The sequence below is a fragment of the Coffea arabica genome, chromosome 1c (genome assembly GCF_036785885.1).
Source record: "Coffea arabica cultivar ET-39 chromosome 1c, Coffea Arabica ET-39 HiFi, whole genome shotgun sequence".
NCBI lineage: Eukaryota > Viridiplantae > Streptophyta > Magnoliopsida > Gentianales > Rubiaceae > Coffea > Coffea arabica.
In genome coordinates this window covers 11,465,671-11,487,554 of record NC_092310.1, presented here as the reverse complement: position 1 = coordinate 11,487,554, position 21,884 = coordinate 11,465,671, and the positions used below count along the sequence as shown (strand labels likewise).

Below are 21,884 nucleotides of genomic sequence, written 5' to 3'. Positions count from 1 at the left end.
CTAATTTTAAGTTCAAGCATCAGGCGAAAAGGTATGCATCTTCTTTTAAAGTAATTTCTGAATTTTATTTTTTTTTAATTTAGTATTCAGATGTGATATTTAGATATTTGTAAATTTATGTAATGCATTGTGGCATTTTTTTTATATATTATTAAGTATATGATTACTTTGTATTAGTAGTCACTTATCTAAGTTTTAGTTAGAAAATATATAGTAATTATTTGGATATATTTTAATGATCATAAATATAATTAATTTATTCCGTGTATCTCAATTATGTTGGTTAAAATGATTTTAGGTAAATTAATTAGAAAAGACAAAAAAAGGTTTAGTTACAAGTTCGACTTAGTTAAACAAAAAAATTGAAGTGGGCAAATTGTGAGAGTATAAATTATCTTGTATAATTAATCTTCATCGAAAAAATTTAATATATTTAGATAATAAAAAATAAATTTATTGTTATCTAAATAATGCATATTAAAGTATAATTATTTAACTAATGTAGGGACACTGTAAAATAACTCTAAATCAAAACACTGGTTGGGATCATGCTACTCCAGTTGGTATTATTGTGGTAAAATTTTACACGGAGAAATTATAAGGATGAAACAACATATTGAATATGTAGTAGAACAAGTAGAGGCATGTCCTGCAACTCCAAAAGAAATAAGAGAGTTTTTAGAAAAACACTTGATTCAAGATAAGAGTGCAAGAGCTGTAATACAAAGGAAAAAAAAATCATTGCGCCAATCTATCAATCTACTGGATGAAAATGAGGATGATGATGATGATGATATCTTTGAACTTAATGAAGAAGAAATGAAAGTTTTGGAAAGAAAGGAATACAAGGGAGCTATGGAAGAAAGTAGATACATGGGATTTATGGAAGAGCAATGTAGGCATTCTCTATCTGGAGGACAGTTAACTATGGATTTTACATCTAGTATGTATATAGAAATATCTAAGAATTAATATACCATTTTTAGAGTACAAGACTTGTTTAATAAAAAAGTATTACAATCTTTTATGTGCTACATTGCAGGTAGTAGCAGTTCGAGTATACCTTATAATTGTTTAGAGTACAAGATCTCTTAATAGGTTTATAAGTAATGACAGCATTATTTTATTTAAATAATTAGTAACTATATATGATAATAGATAGTTAGTAAATTTAATTTGATAATTGTATATTTTATGGTATTTTCTATTTTTTGTAATTTTTTTCAAATTTTTACGTGTTATAATATGCATATCACCCAATATCCAACTGATATGCCGATATGAACGTGGACCAATAGCGACCATGACCTGCGATGGCAAACCATGGATGCAATGGTATCATACCCAAATAGAGATAAATATGGCAAGGGTGAGAACTGTGCACCAGATATAGGAATGTGTGGCAAGGGTGTGGGCTATGCACCAAAAATTGAAAAGTGTGACACGGCGTGACCTGTGCACCAAAAGTTAGTAAGTGTGGTGTTGTCATGACTTGTGCCCCAAAAAGGAGATAACTCCTGGGCGGATGGTGTGACATGTGCATCTATCATGTGTATGTGTATAGATAGAGTGAAATGCTAACTAGCCAACATGTGTCGAGGGTGAGAGTCTACTGCTATGCATTACTTCCTTGGTTCGTCTTTGAGTTCGTCATGCAAGTCGTGCCTGTGCTATCTATTTCTGCTAGATGATGCCTCTGTCTGGTTAGAAATGCTAAGTAACTAGATTTTGGAACATGATATTTTGTAATATAAGGGGAACCTGTTTTAAACCATTGTCAATTACCAATAACCATTCAGTCAAAACATTAGAGGTATTGTATAGATTCAAATATCACATCCACATTAGTCAATAGATATAGATGAAAACGATCTTGTGGATTATCAAGGTCGAGTGCATTATGTGACTAGTGCCCAATGCTTTGTACAGTACTTATCTAATTTTACAAAAGTACACAAACTGTTAGTAATTTGAGTTAATCATAAATAAATCAAATATTTAATAGAAAAGTTTCAGATACTCTAGCTAGCTAGAATCCCTAAGAAACATATGTTTGGGTTGCAAATGCTGATAAATAGAAGGAGTAACATAAGTCAAATACGCAACGGATCTTCTGTTCCATATTCTGTGCCACTCTCTGTCCCACTTTTTATTACATTGATATATCTCTTACATAAACATCTTGTTTTAGTTCTTTTTTGTTTCCTTAAAATCCAATAACTATTAATTGAGTAATACACAAAATTTAACAAACTCAAAAAATCAAAATGCATAAAAAATGAGATTTTTTATAAATTTTCTGCTATATTTTTAATTTTCTATTATATATTGCTTTTTTGAAGCTGCTGTATTTATTTTTTACTCAATTAATAGTTATTGGATCTTAAAGAAACAAAAAAGAACTAAAATATGATATTTATGTAAGAGAAATATCAATATAATAAAAAGTGGGACAGAGAGGGACAAAATGTGGGACAGAAGATCCGTTGCGAGTCAAATATGTACCACCTCATATGCTTGTTCGAGAGCCTGAATCTATCTATAGACTCTTCCAAAATCTCAGCATTGGCACATGCATTCCAAAATCTTATCCAACCCCTATGAAATTCAAACCAATTCCTCCCTAAATATTTGACCAGATCTAGCTGATGCAGCCCATGCCAAACAGTGTTCATGGATTCATGGATGTCTTGTCTCATCCCAAATTGATGCATAACATGGTATGCACAATGAATCTCGACAATATGCCCGAGTATAAATGGGACATTTGCCTGCTATACACATTCTCCCAATCTCTTGTATCCAGATAGAGATGCCAGTATATCACCCCTGTACAACATCCAAATGAACAGCTAAAAGTACAAATTAAACATGCATGGATGAAACTTATGACTTACAATGCAGAAAAAACTAGTTAAGTAGAAATAGTATAATACCTAGTCCATTTGTAGCAACGCAAGCTGCTCATGATAATACGACATAGCATGGCTAAGAGATGAACTCCAGTACATTCAGCCATCCATCTCTCATCTTTAATAAAATAATCAACCTCTACAGAAGGCAATGTCTCAGGACAAATCAGTGAATCTATTCCCATGCCCAAAACTATAGTAACGAGTACGATCGACCTATCGTCAAAGTAGTAGCATGTGATGCATGGCACATACGCAAGTATAAACATATCAATGTAGCAAACACCCAACTGTTCTGGCTCATTGCATCTAAATAACGTACATCATTGAAACAACTAAAACTAATAAGATTCTAGTATGAATCCACAAATAATAACCCATCCAAAAATATCATGATATACATCCAGGTATATTTGATGAACAGTCTCATCGGGAACATTCAGGGATAGTACTCAATCGACCATATATAGATGATAGTTTCAATCGACCGTGGTTCAAATAGTACTCAATCGACCATACATAGATGATAGTTTCAATTGACCATGGTTCAAACTGCTTTCTTTTGGCTAGAAGCTTAAAATCCCTTGTATCATCTATTTACATTGTAGTGGACAACATTTACTATGGATCCGAGTAATAGTTTGGTCATTCACGCGTAGACTTCAGAGTGTCTCGATATCTTACAGAGTAACCATCACCTCAACCATAACAAGAAGGTGGAAGGTACGCGTCTCCTATCTCCAGTGCTCCACAAACGCAGTGATAAGTTCATGGTCTACTATAAGATAACTGACCAAGCAAATGTCACTAGATCTAGTTGTGCTGATATAGTGGTTATGTTAAAACAGATGCAACGGAACGGAAGAACAAACAAGAACAAGCAAGAACAAATTTCGGAAAAATTAGATTTTTATTAGGGTTCGGAATGTATTAGATATTTTTGTACAGAATGGATATAAGGTATATATATACAACCAAATAACCAAAACGGATTGGACCATTAGGCCCAAAAAAATCGAGACCCAAACCCATCTCAGCGAAGGTCGAAGATTTGATTCAAGGCATTTCAACAGATTAAAAAATCACTTATTACAACATCTTACATTAAGGTCTATGCTTGCACCGTAGAATATAGTAGTGGACCTATGTTGCTACTATAGATATAAAATGGCATGCTCAATCGAACTGAGATATGAGGGTGATGTACTCAAATTATAATGTTCCATATCAAGTTCTATTAACAAAAAAATACACAAAAAATGGATGTTATATGATTAATTAATTACAACAAATAAAATGCAGGTGTATTTAGTTATATATATAAGTGATAAAAATTAGTCAAAAAGTTACAAATAACTGTGAATACAAAAATTGTCTATGTTTATTATAAGCACAACAAATGGAATGAAAGTAGCCAAAATAGAGTTACTACATAAACAGATAGCATGAGTCAAGTACATCTTAATCACATTTTTTCTAACACCCTATCTATGAAAATAATAGAAATAAGTGCAATTCGAGGCATTATGGTCTAGCTATAAATTGTTAATACAACGACATGATATATTCGGACATTTTCAATCCATCCCATTTCTGATTCTAGTGATTTTCGATGGTCCTAGTGTCTTTTGTTTCAACCGATCACCTATAATATTCAATCTCAAATCCATTATTGCCAATACTTAAGAGTTTCTCAGCCAATCGAAAGGACCTTCAAACGTTGCCTAGTAAGTGAAAAATGCATCATCCAGTGCAATAAGTGTCATTGAATTTATTCCATAGTATGGCAGCCTAGCACTTAAAAAAAATGTTGTTACCTATCGTATACAGTTAGCACGGCAGGCATAATTTAAGAAAAGAATGGTGTCGAGCCGCATTTATCGAATTTTTTTTGGAGCAATATTACAAGGAATTAGCCCCTTTTGTTCATGGACTGGTGTCTTTTAGCACATGAATGAGGAAGCAGTTTTTATGCAGCACTAGAGTTCATCTTGAGAATTTTTTGCATCCTTTTTTGAGGTCTTTGGAGTATTCATAAATCGTGGCACTAGTGTACATTGTGGAAGATACTTCCCAATCACAATTCTACTTGTAACTTTTTAGAATGTTTAGCCTGCATATGATTGCTAATTCTCTTCAATAAATCTTTTAAAATTCCTAAATGTAGCTTGCAGGATTGTCGACTTGGCAGGTTTCAAGTCTCAATTGAGTCAAACCCAAATGGATAGGAAGCCAGAGATCTACCGTTATCTAGATACAATTGGAAGCTTGAATTCTTGTCTTCTTGAAATTATTCCCCTTAGTTGATAGATCTGTCTAATTTTATTGTACACAAGTTTGTGGTTTTATGAAGCTTCGTAGTTGGTGGTTTACTAATTTAATGGATAAGTTTGTTGGTACTATAAAATACTCCCTTGTTTGAATGGTGTATTCTTTAGCAGTACAGGTACATTTGTCAGAATGACATTGATCACATTGAAACAACGATCCTTTTAAGACATTTTGAATTTGCTTCTCCATCCACAACATCCTTTCTTACAGATCATGAGACTGTGAATTATATTATAACAATTTTTTTCAAAGACATGTTATCACAAGTTAACAATCAAAGCGACTTTTTCCCATGGAACTTGCCATTTTTGCTTCTAATGAACTTGCAGTGTTGCATACCAAAAGAATTCTGAACACAAGTTTAATAGTCAAAGGAAATCTTGTTGTGTTGTTAGACTAAGGCAATTCCATACTTCATTATTTCAAGATTTGTTTTTAAGGGTGCATTACTAGTCTTCTTACGAAACAATTTGAGTGTTTGATCGATTGATCTGGCCATAAATTGCTTGAAAGGTCACAAACGGGTACCACTATTATGGCTTGGGCTTTTTTTTTTTTTGATAACAAAACATATTTTATTAACGGATTGCTGGAAATCGTCTAGCATCATTGATATACATCGCTGCCCTAATTGCAGATAAAATATGCACTAAAATTCAAGATCTGCAATTTAACAGATACAAAAGATCTGAGAAATTAAAAATAGATTTAAAAAGTACTATCAATTTTAAAATCATATCCTCGTAGAATAAATCATTGCAGCCTACTCTATACATGTTGCAATCATCAGATCTGCTAATCAATAATTGTAAATTCCAATAAAGATGATGAGATCTGTCGACATAGACCCAAATCTGAAATAAATACAGATCTGACAATCAGATTTGAAGTAAATTTAAATTTAAACAATAAAACAAGGAAAAATAACATAAAATCTCACTAAAAACTCCAAAGAGAACAAAAATTTTCACTAGGATAGGAGAAATAGAGATCTCTCACTAAAAAAATTTAAGGGAGGCTTTATTAGGAAAAGAACAAATAGAAAACCTATGGGAGGGCCTCCCGAAGAGAAAGAAATTCAGAGAAAATGAGCAACAAAGAGAAGTTGGAGAAAACGAGCAATAGAGAGAAGTTTAAAACCTATTATGGCTTGGGCATTTAATCAATCATGTTGTGGTTATCAATAATTTGGTTGTAAATTTCACCATCTTAGAGTAAGTACCAACCACAGTTGGAAAGACAAAGCAACAAAGAACACAACATTCCAAATATTTTTTGACCTTGAACAATATCATTTATAATCAATTCTGTTGTAACTTTTAAGATAAGAGCAACAAAAGTTGCATTACCTTCATAGCACTACTTAACGCTTGTAAAGGAGACAAGAACTCTACAACTCTCAAATTCAATCTTTTCTTTCTAAAGTTCAAGATGAACAACTAAAAGATAAACGATAGATAAAACAAAAAGTCGTCTTCAGAGTTCTGTTCTTGTTTGGTTGGGGCATGAGAGATGAAGACCATTTGCTGAAGGAAACTTTGATATAATCATCTTTAATTCAGTAGGCTATTCAAAATTCAATCATCTTTAATTCAGCGGACTATTCAAAATTCAATACAATATGATCTCCTGACTCGGTGGAGTAAGTGTTCAACCAATTTATGCGATATATAATTCTCATTAGCACCTGTATCTATCAAAATATTACAGTATATTTCATTTCATGGTTAAGAAGTTTTCAAATTCATTTGAGTTTGAAGGCAGGAGAGAATATTAAGTTGAAATTTCCCAATCAATAATTCTTTCGTAAAGTCCAAATTTGAATAGGGTCTATATTTAAAAATTTTGATCCAAACTCAACAAAAAACATGTTTGATACGGATCTAGTCTGAATAATACACAGATCCGTTGACATGCCTAATATAAACTACGATTCACCCTACTAAGAGCAAATTCTTTGAACCATCTTGCCCATTGATACCTAAATCAACTAAAAATAAGAAAGAAAGATAGCACCAGATTAACAACCTTTGCATTTGATCAATAAGCCTTGCATCGGCCACAGAGTCCGAAAAGCGGATGCTGGCTTTGCACCCTAGCACCATACCCTGTTTAATCTCTTTCTTGATCGAAGAAAGAAGTTAAAAAAAAAATGACAAAAAATATATATCTAAAACTAAATTACATTAGATGTCTGCAATTTTTCAGTTGGTGCTAGAGAAGCCAACATAGATCGAAATATGTTAGCTGGTTTGTGATTGAGCAAGAAGTTGAACAAGCATTTCGATCATCAAGAAGTCATATCTGTGAACCCCAGTTCGACTTGCAATAGCACAAGCTAAACCAATCTCCGCTTATTCAGCTTCCCAATATAATCTTATAAGCCCTGGGGTCCCTTTTCATTTCAACTTGATGACCAGTAATCCTTCAAGCAAAACACACATAATTTTCACTTCAGTGTAATATAATATGTAGGTTAGAAAGAGAGAGGGCACTCATGGAAAAGCTTGAACAAGAATAGCCTCTGAAAGTGAAACTGCAAACTTAAAAGAGATCCCAATTTTAAGCTCCCTCTTCCCTGACCTCTCCTCTAGCAAAAAGCAATTATCCATGTCAAGGATCATAAATCTCTCCCAATTCAAACATCATATGTCTCACAGCAAAAGAAGGCTTTTAACAACTAATTCAATATAATCTATTAAGAGGAATGCCTAATGGAAGAAAAAGTCATCAAGAACATAGAAATCAAAACTAAACTTTTGGCACCCTCGAAGGCAAACTCTACATGCATTCATAGAAAATCATTGAGTGACAAACCTCTCCAGTAATTGCAAACCATCAAATGAAGGCCTTGCAATTGTTGTATTTGGGCTATGAAGAAGTTTGTCGGTGTTGCTCAAACTTGAGACACTAGAAGCAGCCCCTCATGATGCTACAGGAAAATAAACTCATAGCTCGCAGCCTCCCATTCTCACCCAGTAAACAAGAATCTTAGATCAGCAATGCTCAACAGGGGGTTAGGTGATCAAGTAATAAATTGCATAAAAGCATAAAGCCCATATTTCTAGCCTACCAATGAACACATTCTTGAGGCCAGTAATATAGCATAAACTGAACTAGTTTGCATAAACTGAACTAGTTTGGTTCAGAGGTATTGCGAATGGATGCCTGTGCCTGGAAGCACCCAGCAACTTAAGGTTATGCCCCTTTGATACCCAACATATCATGGAGTGAGCTCTAGAAGCTGCTCCCAAAATCCCAGGTGACAGCTACACAATGATATACAGACATTCATGCGCACACACACACAGACGTGTCTGTTCATTAAGACTTCTAGCAGTCACACTTTTGAAAAGATGATGCAATGTTTGAACCCATGCACCACACTCTATCAAAATCCCAGTATAGCAGTTTAGCTCAGACAGAAAAGATTCTCGAAAGCAAAGTTCTCTCAATATTGACAGTTTTCTACATCAGGGCTCCGAGAAACAAAAGAACCACAAATAAATAAATAATGTAAGAAACAAAAATATTATAGAACTAACTATTGCAAGAAATATTTGACATTAAAATGGCAATGAGTTGGTTACAAAGAAGCTGAAGATAGATCACATCATAATAGCTGGTTGTATATCAGCGAGAGCTTGAACAAGCATTACACTCATCAAGACCTCATATCTGTGAACACCAGCCAGCTCCACTTGAATTGTAAAAAATAAATTAATCTCATCTCAATCAACTTACCAACATAATAAATAAATAAACCTTGATCCATTCTTTAAGTTCAATTTGATGACCAATAATCATTAGATAGGAACAAATATTTCACAAATAAAATGTTCTATAATGTGTAGTTCATGTTTATGAATAAAGATAAGCTATTCACTGAACAGCTTGACATAGAACATTTCAAAGGTCCCTATTATCTACATGTTAAATGAACACTGTATTGTTAACAATCGGGCCAAATACAAGCCTACCAAAATATTTGTGAGATAAAATCTCTTCTCAGAACATTATAACTAAATAAATCTCTTCAAGCATCAGTTATGACTGGTCATCATAGATATGTTGTGATATGTCTCACTTTGATTGAGTTCCAGATAATCACCTTGCTTAAGGAGATTTCTAACAAACCCAAGGATGTTTTTTACACAACAGCAGCATAATTTATGCCTAGCAACTATTGAATAGTCAAAGAGGCCCTTGTCATAAGAAGTGAATCACTATTCAACAGCAGCAACATTGCACATATTCAGTAGAACCCAAACACTGCACTCCAATGCACCTGCCTATGGATTACAGATATAGCCTTATTGGCTAGATTTCTTCTTTTCGGATTAAGGAAACTATGAGCATTTAGAACATCTAAACATGCACCAAGTGTTGAACCGCAAAGCAAGCAAGCACATCTAATAATGAGTTTAACCATCTATATCCAGTTTCCAACAAATTCATACCCTTCAAATTCCATATTCCACTTAATGTACAACGTCCATCTTAAACTCAAAGTAACAATTAGCTATACAAAAGTACCCAGAATTCACAACTCACAAGAATAATACCAATGAGCTGCTTAACTCCTCTCTTTGTCATACTATACAAAAATCAACAAAGAAACCTTTAACATTTTGTAAAAGTCAAACAATGGAAACTAACAAACTGGGACAAATTTAATCCCAAAAAAATTCAAGATTCAATTCAATGTGCATATTGATGAGTCTACACAGTTTTTTTTGAGAGGGGAAATTGGGGAGGTGGTCATTGGGGGTAGGATTTCTGGCTCTGAGTTGGGGGTATGATTTCTGGCTGAGTTGGAGAAACTACATTAATAACTTACATACTTTAGACTCAGTCATACAGTACTACTCGCAGCAAGTCCAACTTCTAGACCAAAAGTCATCTGCAATAAAAGAGAAAAATCACAAAACTATCAAAATAACAAAAAATAAAACACGGAAAAAACTAATATGTGAAACAAAAAAGGATCACTTACACTTTAATAGCAGAATCAAGAGAGTTTCTCGCTTAGGAGGCTAGGTATTCAATCAAGTCATCATCAAGCAAGTAGTCATCATATGGTGGACCATCCATTGATAAGAAAGGATAATCAGGTGACAGGCTATTCAGTGGAGGTATGAAATGATTCTGAACAGGTGCATTTTGCTCATTTTCAAATCTGTCTTTCAAATAGTGATCAAAATCTCCACTTGTTGCTTCATTCCCAATTCTTTGTATAATTGGTACATTAACTTCAGGATTCTCTATCCTAGGCTGGAATTCGTTGAATGCCACCACAGATTGATGCCCATCACGATTTAGACCAATATCCACATGTGGGGTGTAAAAATGATATTGATGGGCCTGAGGCATACCAGAATTATGAACCCCTGGTAGTAAAGGAGTGCTCTGAGGATGAGGATCATGCTGCAAAGGATGAGGACCATGTTGCAAAAGAGCATTTTGGGGCCTATTCTGAAAACTAGGATCTTGAGGTCCATAGTGCACTCCTGAATTTGGGACTCCATCATGCAACTCAGAAAATTCAGGTATATTATGTAGTTGAAAATCTTGAGCCTCCTGATGTGATCCAGAATCATAAGGTACAAGTTCGAGATTTTGAGCTGATTGGTGAAGTAAGGACTTGTTGCTTGCAAAAGTATTTTCTGCACCTATGTCATTGGCAGATGGAAGAGTGGAGAAATGATTAAGTTCAGCTACAGGTAAATGAGATTGACTCTCTGCATCTTTCTCTATAGGGCTCATTGCTGTTGTTCTATCATTTTCTGACTTGTAGCCAGGGTACTCTACACCTGTGTGGTTGATGTCAGGCGCCATATCTTTTGGCACATTGTGACAGTGCTCATTTACAGATTGTGAAACCAGCATATTTTCATTGTTTGATCTTGTACGTTTCTTTTTTTTAGGCCGCTCCTCTCTTTGTTCTTTTTCTTGAACAGACTGAGGAACAACCTTTAATGGTGCCACATCTAATGGCTGGTTTCTCCTGTTATCTTTAGATGAGACACAATCAGTTCCATCAGTGCCATCTACATCATAGTCACTGTCACTGCTAACTGAAGGTTTCTTTCTTTGACCACGACCTCTCCAAGGTGCCTCACTAATACTAGATGAACCATTCTCACTGCTTGGCTGCTGCATGAGGGCTTCCTCTCTGCTAAGAACATTCAACCAAATCAAGCTTTCCTTAGCAGTCATCTTATCCTGCAAGCACTTTGATTGTCGTACAAGCCTCCTGATTTTGGCTATATCAGGTGACATATGCTTTATAACTGCTGTAAGAACACCAACTTTCCACATCTTCTTCAAATCATGTGGCTTCTTATAAGGAGGGTTCTGACCCTTTGGTAGCCCTAATCTTATCCACCATTCCTCATTTCCTGATGGCCACCAAGGCGGTGGAACACCCTTCTCCAAAGGATATTTCCGCTGTGGTGGGTCACAATGCTGCATTAAAGATGACAATAGTGATCCTAGAGTTGCATCCTGCAAATCTTGCAGAATGCTTTGTGAGTTTCCATTCTGATTACCAACTCCCTCTACCTTGACACGACACTCAGCTTCATATTTATCTATCGCAGCAGGCCCATTCTTATCAAATTTCACCTTCTCCTTCCACCAAGCCCTAATATTATCTGAAGCACCACTAACCGGCTTACCCTTTTCAGGAATAATCCCATACACGAATCCACGAGCCTGGCAAACTTCCATCAGCTTCAACATGTACTTCAAAATCCCATCTTGAGCTCTAGACATCTTCTTCCGCCTAGCTTGATCAGTCGTTTGCTTTGACTTTTGCTTCTCCGCAGCCTGCTGTGCTGCTATCTTCTGCCTCTCTTTGAGCCTCTTAAGCTTAATTCGGTCCTTCCACATCCGCCTTTCCAATTCTTCTGGTTCAATCTCCTCATCGCTGACATCTTTTTCTGCCATATTCTCACACCTTATATCATCCACTTCAATATCCGAACTGTTTTCAACAGCAAATCATACATTCTCCCCATCAACATCAACCCAAGAAAAATGAAGAAAAGGAAATCCAACAAATATCAATACACTCCCAGCCCTTCGTATCTTTATCACGAAAACATTTTAAAAAATTACAAACAACACCTCCGTGAAAACTCTATCACCAAACCCACGAACAAAGCATAAAGGCTCTGATTTAAGAAACTAAACGCTTCCAGAAATGATTGGAGAAAAAAATTAAATAATTACAGGGTAATCATTTACTCTCAATCTCGCAAACATAAATCAAAACTTAACAAAATCTAGAAAACCCATCAGAATTAAAGGGCTAAAACTTCAAGAAAATTAGAATTTACATCAAGTAACATTATCGAGCGACCAAAATCCCCAATTCTCCCAATCAAATACAACTTTCAATGAATAAAAAACAAAAGATAAAAAATTTAAACAAAAAGATGGTGGGAATCTGACCTGATATCAACTCCAATATCTTCCATAACGCCTATAAATAATGAATGCTCACCAGAAAAACCCTGAAAATTTCTGAGTTTTTGTCAATTTTCTACTTTATTCCTGAAAAAAAAGGCAGATATACGATAATAGCAGTAACAATTGGCAGGGAATAAAAGAAAATTATTAAGTATAAATAATACTATCGTACAAAACTCCTCTCTTTATTCATGTGCGGGTTCGAGAGAGAAAGAGACGGACGGGGGAGGAAGAAGGATGGCGCAGAATCAGAGGATGACGGGTCAAAATTGATGAGAAAAAGAAAAAAATAATGAAAATTATAAATAAATATTGAATGAGAGTGCGTGAGTGCGTTGAGAGAAAGGGGGCGGCTAAAAGTTAGAGCATAGCCAAAGGTGGAAAAGAAATTTAAAAAAGAAAGAAAATATAAAAAAAAGGAAGGTGAATATTGAATAAAATAATAGGTGTAATATTCTAACTGAAAACATAGGGTTGGGAGTTTGGGAATTTGGATTGTACTTTGAGATGTCTTTTTTCTTTCTCTTTTTTTTTGAAAAGACACATTTGACTTGCCATTCATCTGAAATAGCTATTTTTGATGTGTTTTTAAAATATTTTACGATAATAATTTATATAAAAAAATTTTGAGATTTTTTAAATTTATTTTTATTTATATATTACTATAGTATTGTATTTATAAAACTTGTTTTGAAAAACAGGCTAATTCAAAGAATTGGGGTGATCTATTAGCCTTGAATAGTTTGTTTGTAGAACATTCTTCCCTTCAAAGTTTGCATATTTTTGGAAATTTCTATTATAATAAGAGGTAACTAAAAGTAAAGTTTGGTGCAAATTTTAGTGTGACTAATTTTCCTTTCCTATGTTTCCTAATTTTGGTACGAAAAGATGATATGATAGTAAGTGCTACATTTTTAAAAAATATATAAGATTAATTAGAAAAAGTGTATAAATGCAAGATAATTAATTAGGAAAAGTATGAATATATACGGTAGATCGGGTGAAATGTAAAGAACACCCATTGGAAAAACCTTTTTTCCCCTCCAAAGTTGAACATCTTTGGAAATTTTTATTATGGTAAGAGGTAATTGAATATTTTTTATTCCAAATCCATATCCCTAATTATTTTCTATTTTACCAAAATTTGGTACGAACCGGCGATATATAGACAGTAGGAAATTCTTCGCCCCAAAGTTGAATGTCTTTCAAAATTTTTGTTATGGTAAGATGATTAAATATTTTTTAGCTGAATATCAGTATCATTAATTCTTTTTTGGATTTTACCTTCTTTTTTATACGAGGAAACATCAAGTCATACAAAGGAATGGAGCCATGAAGGAGTGGGGAAAATGTTCTTGCCTTTTTTTTTTTTTTTTTTTTTGCAACCAAGTATGATGAAAGTTTGTACTAGACCTATCAATTAGGTTGGGTTGGTCCGAGCTTAACCTTTCAACGAAAAAATTAGAATTAAATTACTAATCCTGAATCTCAGGTGTTTACCTAAAAAACCGGCAACTCTTGAGGTTACCCAGGGAACTAATAACCTAACCTTTAACCCCCCGAAGTCCGAGCTTAACTTGATCGGCCCTAAATGTAGCGGGTTGTGCTTATGCAATGTGTGTTGAGCTAAAAATGAGATAAAATATTTTATCCGATTTAAACGTGAGTTGAGTTTGGTTTGCACTAAACTCAACCCACTTAATAGTCAACCCAAATAATATATACACTATAGCTCACATGTGGGAATTATTTTTATCTAGATCCAGGCAAATAATTGAAAGTTAGATGGCTAATTTTATGATAAATTGTTCTTTTTCAATCTCTAGTTGATTGGTTTATGAATGTTATGCTAAACTATATTATTTTTTGTTGTGAAATTCAAACTTTTTTAAAGATATTATAGAACGTTTATGGATTAGCTGGTTATATAATTTAACCAGATTTTGTGAACAAAAAAATATATGACGTGCGTTAGAACCTACTCAAATTAGACCCAATACTTGACTCTTTTTGTGAGTTGATCATGAGTAATAAAATTATGAGCATAATGGAGCTAAATTTAGATTCAAAAGAATAATACGTTATGCGAATTGAGTTTGAGCATGTCAAAATCCAATTCGCATAACCTAATTGATAGACCTAACTCCACCCGAGTAAATTGCTGTACATTGAAGCGGTGCACGTAAAAATAGAAAAGGAGGGGGGGTTAATAATTTAGCAGTAGAGTAAAATAAAAAAAAAAAATAGTGGTGCTATCCAATGAATGGGATTATCCACTAAGGGTCTGTTTGGTTGGAAGTAAAATGTTTTCCTTGAGAAAATATTTTCCGTGGAAGTAATTTTCCATGAAAATTATTTCCCTTTCATCATTTTCAGATGTTTGGTTAGTTTATTGAAAATATTTTCTTACTTCTATTTATATCTTTACTTTCTACACATTATAACTACATACTTCTTCCCATGCAAACTAAGAAAATTTATCTCATTATTTAATTTTAAAAAATCTTGGAGAAATGTATATATGAATAAAAAATATCTCCTTAAGCAATAAACAAATTGCTGGTCATTTAGTGTCAAATATCAATCACATGCAATGGTTATTGTGACATATATCTTGCACTCTCACTGCTGAAAGTTTCTCTAGAAAAAAATGTCCCTATTATACATAATTAATTACTAGCATAGGATGAGCAGGATGAGGTTTTTTTTTTATTTTGAATATACTAGGGGAATGGTTGGGTTGGGTTGGGTGGTACGGGGGAAGGAGTGTAAGGAAGAGGTTTTGAGTTCGAGTCCTCCTGTTTACACTAAAAAAGAAAAAAGAACATACTACAAGATGTTTTCAGTAAGTTTGGAACATACTACAGGCGGGATGCATGCATTTCGGAAAACAACTTCAGTAAGTTTGGAAGGGAAGTTGTTTTCCATAAGATGAGTGAAAATATTTTACATAGGAAAATGTTTTCAGTAACTTTTGTGCAACTAAACATGGGAAATTAGAAAAATATTTTCACCCGAAACAAACGGACCCTAAAAGTAGACACTGCATCCATTGAATGATGTTCAAAATTATTAACTTAATGATTGCTGTTCTCACAATATAAAAGGTTTGCCTTGGTTGGATGAGCATGGTGCTTAAGAGACAACTAAAATGAACGGTGTTTTGAAGAATGCAGCAAATTTGTCATTATTGTATCATCAAGTGAATTTCGTTACTATATTTTTTGGAGGAGAAAACCGTAGTTTTGATACCCAAATTTTGACACATGAATAAGGGAATTTCGCCAATTCGGTCCCTAAACATTTTCACTTAAACCAATTTCATCCTTAATGAAATATTTTAACCAATTTAGTCCTTGAACTAGTTTTTTACTTCCAATGTAGGATTTTTCACTGCATTTTACTCAATTTGGATGGATCAATGGGGGTATAATTGTCACACTAGTTTAATTTTTTACAATTAACTGACGAAACAAATTAGAGATGATTACAAAAAAGGGGCGGGTTGCTCCCATACATTCCAGCTGTTCACCTCCGCCCTCTCTGTGCCCATCAGATTAATTGGCTGCCAATGCAGCATTCAAATGGTAAGACATTTTTATCAATTTGACAGAAAATCAGATTCAAGCAGCAATATTTTGCTCTAAGAAGTACCGCTTACAAATGAGAATTCGAAGCGGTGGCCATGACTTTGAGGGAAGCTCCTGCACTTCTAACGTCCCATTTTTCGTCCTTAACATGTCCAACTTTCGTTCAATCTCCATAGATATTAAAGGTCGAACCGCATGGGTTGGAGCTGGGGCAACCGTTGGGGAAGTATACAACAGCATTTATGAGGCGAATAGCACTCTGGGATTTCCAGCTGCCTACTGCCCTACTGTTGGCATTGGTGGGCACATCAGTGGCGGAGGCTATGGTCCATTGGTAAGGCAGTTTTGGCCTGGCCGCGGACAATGTCATCGATGTTCGTGTCATCAATGCAAACGGAAGAGTTCTCAACAGATAGAGCATGGGTGAGGATCTCTTTTGGGCTATTAGAGGTGGAGGCGGAGCTAGTTTTGCTGTCATTCTTGGATACAAGTTAAAATTGGTTGAAATTCCCGACAAAGTTACTGCATTTTGTAACGACCCCACCTCCCCCTAAGGCGTACCAGAGGGTTCGGCGGGCCGCCTGCCCAACTCTCGCCGGGACTCAGTCGTTCGCTCCAGTCCTCAATTAAAAATTGAAATAAATCACTAGAATAAATAGGGCATTGATCCAAACTTAAAGCGGAACTTATATACATTGCCAACCCAAAAGAGAATATAAACATCAAATATACAAGGGTTCTCAATCCTTCATACGTCCAACCCGTGCCAAGCACTAGGCGAGAACCACTACAAAAGAAACAAAAGAAACAAAACTAGATTGGCTAGTCTATCTCAAGCTCACGTCCTCGCTCGCCTTCCCCTGTAAGGAAAACAAAACTAAAGGAATGAGCTAAAAGCCCAGTGAGGTTCCGAACACATAATCAGATAATCAATCCAATACATTAAACATGGAGTATCAATAATTCAAGAAACATTTACAATGGAAAGCGATAGTAACACATTCATTAAAAGGATACGGCTCACAAGGAGCAATTCGTTATTTCGTTCATTCGTTCTCCTGACATTTCCCCTTATTCCTCCAATCATTTGAAAATGCATTTTTCGTTTATCAATAAACCCTCGTTCGTTCGTTCGTTCATTCATTCACCCCCGTCCTGGCCGTTGGCCAGTCTCCACCAACCTACAGGGTATTACTCGAGTATACCAAACGTTCACCCAAGTCCCTAATCGCCCGACCGAGTCCGCTTCTGGCTCAAGACGACCGGTAACAAGAGGCAATGGCCAGTTCAGCCCAAAAGGCTTACATTCATGCGCAAGTAACATTTCAATCATTAAATCCTTGAAAATTGCACAGTTATTTAGGTCGAGTGTGATAAAGTACACACTCGCCTAGAAAGCTCGTTTTGGAAATCATTAAAAGCACTTAACACATTAGCAAATGATAATAACAAGCCATAGAATCAAATAAGGAACACTCACCTAGAAATGCAAAATATCGTGCAAAATATCCTTCCGGATATTACTCTTAATCACCAATGAAACCTAAGGTTGAACAAGAGAACATATTACAGTTTATCGAGCAAAACATTTAAGGGAAACAAAGAAACCCGACTAATTAGGAGTAAAACGTGTAAAGATGACTTTCAAGTAAGAAGAGTGTCGCGCCCCACTTTTTGATAAAAATAAAATTTAGTTTTTGTGAGTTTATTGATTTTTGAAAAATGAATTTTTTGATTTGAAAAAGAAAATAAAAATAACATGGGTCTAATGGGACTTTGAAAATGCGACGATTTGACCCAAGAAATATAGTTCAAAAAGGGTTTTTATATGAAAAAATGGAGTCGCCACTTGGTATAGAGTTAGGGTGTACCAAGTCACCCAAAAAAAATGAATTTTTTGAACAAATAGTAAGAAACCCTTTTTAAACGACTCCTAGTCCACGTAAACCAACGAAAAAGGTTCGGGAGTCACATTTGACGAAGGGGAAGGCAAGGATAAAAATCCAAGGCACCCCTTCGACCTACCCAAGGCTAGTTGCGTGATTTAAACATTATTTTCCTAATTTTTTCTACCCAAGGTATGTATTGCAAGTTTGGATATGACTAATGAATGAGAAATGCAATTCTAAATCTAAGAAATGTCTCTCATGAAGCTTTTGGTCCCATTCCCATGAATTGGGACGGCCGATAAGGAAAACCTTCATACAAAATCATGAATAATGCAAATGAGAAATCAAATAAGAGTGCAAGTGTGCGGAGTGTAGAAAAAAATGCATGTGTGCAATTAGAAAGTGTTTGTGTGCAAGTGAATGAAAATAGAAGTGCTCGTGTGCAAGTGAATGAAAATAGTAAATATATAAGTAAAATGGGTGCAATGTGTGAAATGACGAAATAAAGAAAGTGAAGAAGTGTGTGAGTATGGCATGTGTATTTAAGATATATAATTAGTGAGGAAAATAGTGAGGAAATGAAAATGCATGAAACTTAGAGGAATGCATCAAGTCGGGTACGGGAATGACCTCTAATTTTTGTGATTTCGATTTTCCCTTTGATTAGAAGGCGAAACTAGCGTGCTAAGGCTATCGAGTAGCCATACTCGCTCGTTTCCCTTATCGGAAGGGATTTTCATGCAAATGAACCCTAACTAGCATGAGATGCAAGTCCTAAAATGAAGGGGAAGGGGTTTGAGGAACATACCAAATGACAAACTACGGAAAAATGCGTGATATGTGGTGATCATGCACTTAATGAAAAAGAGAAAAAAGAACCTATTGGGTCTAGCATTGGACTAGCCCATTCTATGAATTCCGACTAGCGTTGGACTAGCGGAAACGTACATTCATCCATCACATTCATTCATGGTCATGGAAAGCGAGTAGACATGCCAAACACTCGTAAACACATAGCACATAACATTTAGCATGCTCGACTAGATGCAAGGCCCTAACAAAGCAAATTAACACTTAACACGTAGGCATGCAACCAAGCTAGTGAATCTATTACATTCACTAACTAAAACAAAAGGGGAAAGGGAAAATGGACCAAATTGCTCGCCACAGCCCTATCTATTACAAGCCAAGAGGTGTACACATACCCCATTAAAAGAATAATTTAATGAAAACAAAAAATAAATGACATAAGTAAAAGGAATTAAAGAAAAGCTAGGAAAGCAAAGTAGACATGCAATTCTCACTTAGCACGTTGGATCACATAGGAGAGACACAAAAAGGGATAAAAGAAATGATACCGCTCCCTTTGAATGGTGTCCAAATGAAAGAGAGATGGCTTCAACAATAAAAAGGTCACGGTACCTGAAAGTGTTGATTGACCTTGAAATCTGCCCAGATACGCGTGATGGTTCCAAAAGACACGCTCGAGTACTTTTGCTGCAGAAAAGGCTGATTCGTTGAGTGATCCTTCTCCTTCCGTTCTCAGCTTTGAAGTCTTTCTCCAAATTTTCCAGATTTTCTTTGCTTGCTTTCAGATCATCCTCAGATTTTCTTTGCTTGCTCTCAGATCCTCTTTCTCGCTTAGCTCACTCTAAAAACTTCCTTCCCCTCGCTCAGTTTCCTTACTCTTCAAGCGGCCACTCCCCTCTCTCCTTCCTTTTCCCTTTGCTGGTTTTTGCTTTTCCGTCACTTCCCCAGCTCTCTCTCTCTCCTCTTTTGCGGCTGTCCACCCTTTTTTATTTATATGGAAACCTCACAACCCTAAACACTCCCAGTCCTCTTCTGTATTTGCAGCCAAAGGAGCCGTCCCAAACTTTCCTTGCAAGCTGCTACAAATGCAGCTTGCCGCGGCTATCCTTCCTTTTTTTTTTTTTTTTTTTTTAAAAACAACTTGATAATTACAAAAATGATAAAATAAAAATAAAAATAATAAATTGACAAAAACCAGGTAATAATAATAATAATGAAAATAATTTAAAAACTAAACAACTAGAAACAACAAAAATGGCCATTTTTCCATCTTTTTTCTACATTTTTCTTTTTCATAGTTTTTTTTTCATTTTTCACCTTTTCTCTTTTTTCTAAATGAATCAAACAACAATAAAAGATAAATTAAGTAGAAATGACTAAAATAAAGCTAAATAAAACAAAATTGCTATTTTTCTTTTCTTTTTCCTTTTTTATGATTTTTCTTTTTTTCTCTTTTTTCATGATTTTTCCTTTTTCTTTTTTTTTTCATTTCAAGAAATTCTATGCTAAAAACTTACAAATAAAAAATAAAACTATAAACTAAAAACTAAAAATCGAATAAAACTAACATGACAAATAAAAAACTAAAAATAAACAGTAAATGAAATTACACCAAAAATTTGGTGTCTACAGTTTGCCCCTCTTTGTCTGAGTTTTGGAAAAACTTGAGACAAAGAAGTAGACACCAAATACTTACCTGCTTTATTCGGCGGCGAACGTCACGAACGGTGGACGTTTTAAAAATGGGGACTGACCCCTTTTGACGAAGTTTAAAATGAAATTGGCTTAGATGGGAAATTAAAGCGGGACTGACCCGAACAAAAATTTAAAACGGGACTGGCCCGAACAAGAAATTTAAAACGGGACTGACCCGAACAGAAATGTAAATGGGATAAACCCACGGGATAGACCCGGACAGGAATTTAAATGGGATAGACCCGGACAGAAATTTAAATGGGATGGCCCCACAGCTAGTGGCGAAGTAAAATGAAATGCTTTGACAATCGGACAGTGGGATTAAACCCAAGCTTACCGTGATGAAACTTGATTTGATTTTTGATTTTTGACTGATGATTTTTTTATTTTTGTTTTTTGTTTTTGTTTTTTTGTTTTTTGTTTTGATTTTGCTTTTGAAAAACTTCCCAAAAATAATTCGCCCCAGTATGATGAATTGATCAGCGGGGTTATACCCGAACCTGCCTTGGTTGCATTGGCGGCACAAATTTCAGACTCAATGGGATGTTGGCGGCACAAAGTCCAGGCCCAACGTGATTTTGTGGAGTTGGCGGCACGAAACCCAGGCCCAACTTGATTTTTGGAATGTTGGCGGCATGAAATCCAGGCCCAACTTTATTTTTGGAATGTTGGCGGCACCACGTCCAGACCCAACTTGATTTTTGGAATGTTGGCGGCTAAACGTCCAGGCCCAACTTGATTTTTGTGATGAATTGGTCAGTGGGATTAAACCCGATCCTGCCATTCATTGGTCAGCGGGATTAGACCCGGTCCGGCCATTCCTTGGTCAGCGGGATTAGATCCGGTCCTGCCATTCGTTGGTCAGCGGGATTAGACCCGGTCCTGCTATTCATTGGTTAGCGGGATTAGACCCGGTCCGGCCATTCGTTGGTCAGCGGGATTAGACCCGGTCCTGCCATTCATTGGTCAGCGGGATTAGACCCGATCCTGCCGATATTGGCGGGATAAAACCCGGTCCCAATGTGAATAACAAGCGGTCAGCGGGATAAAACCCGGTCCTGCCGATATTGGCGGGATAAAACCCGGTCCCAATGTGAATAACAAGCGGTCAGCGGGATAAAACCCGGTCCTGCCGGTATTGGCGGGATAAAATCCGGTCCCAATGTGAATAAAAAGCGGTC

General features: G+C 35.5%; 1 protein-coding gene across 3 annotated transcripts; it reads right to left on the bottom strand.

The window, feature by feature from the left end:
• Positions 1-7,253: 7,253 nt before the first annotated feature.
• On the bottom strand, positions 7,254-13,080 carry LOC113715265 (ETHYLENE INSENSITIVE 3-like 3 protein). Of its 3 annotated transcripts, XR_011817802.1 has the most exons (6): positions 12,892-13,080; positions 12,702-12,763; positions 10,240-12,231; positions 10,088-10,146; positions 8,061-8,205; positions 7,254-7,668 (listed from the first exon to the last, which is right to left on the bottom strand). XR_011817802.1 is itself a non-coding variant. In XM_072057777.1 (4 exons), exons 1-3 carry the CDS (start codon positions 12,910-12,912, stop codon positions 10,272-10,274), a joined length of 2,043 nt encoding a protein of 680 aa, XP_071913878.1. In that variant the 5' UTR covers positions 12,913-13,080; the 3' UTR covers positions 9,681-10,146; positions 10,240-10,271. The 3 variants fall into 3 exon arrangements, 2 of the variants coding, with proteins under 2 accessions (XP_071913878.1, XP_027095364.2); XM_072057777.1 differs by lacking the exons at positions 7,254-7,668; positions 8,061-8,205 and having other exon boundaries at positions 9,681-10,146; XM_027239563.2 differs by lacking the exons at positions 7,254-7,668; positions 8,061-8,205 and having other exon boundaries at positions 9,681-10,146; positions 12,702-12,803; positions 12,892-13,073.
• Between the last annotated feature and the right edge of the window lie 8,804 nt (positions 13,081-21,884).

Coding starts and splice junctions, on each gene's coding strand:
- LOC113715265 (XM_072057777.1), bottom strand. CDS start 12,912: ATGAATAAAGAGAGGAGTTTT. Junction 12,764..12,891: donor TGAATAAAGAGAGGAGTTTT/GTACGATAGTAT, acceptor AGAAATTTTCAG/GGTTTTTCTGGTGAGCATTC. Junction 12,232..12,701: donor GATATTGGAGTTGATATCAG/GTCAGATTCCCA, acceptor TGTTGAAAACAG/TTCGGATATTGAAGTGGATG.